Here is a 1,260-nt window from a genome sequence, read left to right as displayed (position 1 = left end):
TCAATCCACAATAAAAACCTTAAATTAAAAAAAAAAGGACTGGTTCTTCTACTGGTTTGGGCCACAGATTTTGTGATGACTGACTCATGTCAAATAGTTTAACCTATTTCAATAACCGCTTATAGATGGAAATATTCATCCGACACTTTTAAGAAACTGGAATGTCATCCTTCGATTTGACTTTTAAACTCCTCTGTACACCAGCAAAACAACACAATTTTTGAACCTTATAAGGAAGAAGTCTGTTCTGGAACTCCTCTGATTTCAAAGTCTCGTCCTGGAGTTCTTGAAAACGAGGACAATTGTTGAAGGGCATGTACAGCAACTAAAGATAAGAGAAAAAGAAAAACACCTTTATAAGTCAGAAGAACCTGGCTTAAAAACAACTGTACCCACATTTTAACCTTTACCAAGTCCAAATTGACATAAATAAATGATTCAAAGGTGCTTTGAGCTAAAGGTAAATTCTAACTCTGGAAGAAAAGACATAAAGGGTTTGAAAAATCAGTCACTGCAAACCAGTTGTTCTCTGACACACATATGGTCACCATGAGTTGTAGCTGATTCGATGGCAACTATTTTTGTTGTTATTAGTTTATTTCTTAATTCTTAAAATATGAGGATTTACTTCTTAAAATATGAATGTTTAGTAGTTAATCTTGCTTCCTTTCTATTACCTTTCATTTCTAGCAGCAGCTACACATAGGCAGTTTGTGTAAGCACACAGAGAGAAGAAGTTAAATCAGAGTTTGGAATCAATATAAGGTGAGGAAATTGAGGCATAGAGTGATTAAAATCCTAGCCCATCCCCTTCTTTAGTAAAGGTTGCTAAATTATGCAAGAATATATTTTAATACATATTCAGAACGAAGTGACCATCCTAAAATGGATTTAAGCTTGACAATCTTTCCAACTGACTTAACATAGTCCACAAAGACAACGTTCTACATTCTACTCTGGTGAGCTGTGACTGGGATCTTAAAAGCTTTCCCTGTCTGGAGCAAAGAAGAGTTACAGAAACTGAAGACACTTGGAAACAATAGTCCAATGGGCTGCTGGACCACAGGGAACATCAGTCTCCACTACCCTGAGACCAGAGGAACTAGATGGTGCTTGGTTATCACTACCAACTGCTCTGAAATAGATCACATTAGGAGGTCCTAGATACAGTGGGGAAAATGTGTAACAATACTCAAAATCATTAAAAAGACAAGGCTTACTGGTCAGATAGAGACTGGTAAAACCCCAAAATGATGGACC

At 36.6% G+C, this 1,260-nt stretch overlaps 1 protein-coding gene across 1 annotated transcript in view; it reads right to left on the bottom strand.

Moving 5' to 3' along the window:
* ACPP (acid phosphatase, prostate) overlaps positions 1 to 1,260 on the bottom strand; it is a 101,648-nt gene that overhangs the window by 74,352 nt on the left and 26,036 nt on the right. Inside the window, exon 5 of the mRNA XM_006846639.1 lies at positions 227 to 325. Coding sequence (XP_006846702.1) covers positions 227 to 325 — 99 coding nt within the window. The remainder of the gene's footprint in view (positions 1 to 226; positions 326 to 1,260) is intronic.

Source organism: Chrysochloris asiatica, unplaced genomic scaffold (genome assembly GCF_000296735.1).
Source record: "Chrysochloris asiatica unplaced genomic scaffold, ChrAsi1.0 scaffold00028, whole genome shotgun sequence".
In the NCBI taxonomy this organism is placed as follows: Eukaryota; Metazoa; Chordata; class Mammalia; order Afrosoricida; family Chrysochloridae; genus Chrysochloris; species Chrysochloris asiatica.
The sequence above is the reverse complement of the archived record's forward strand: the minus strand, read 5'-3'. Positions and strand labels throughout refer to the sequence as shown.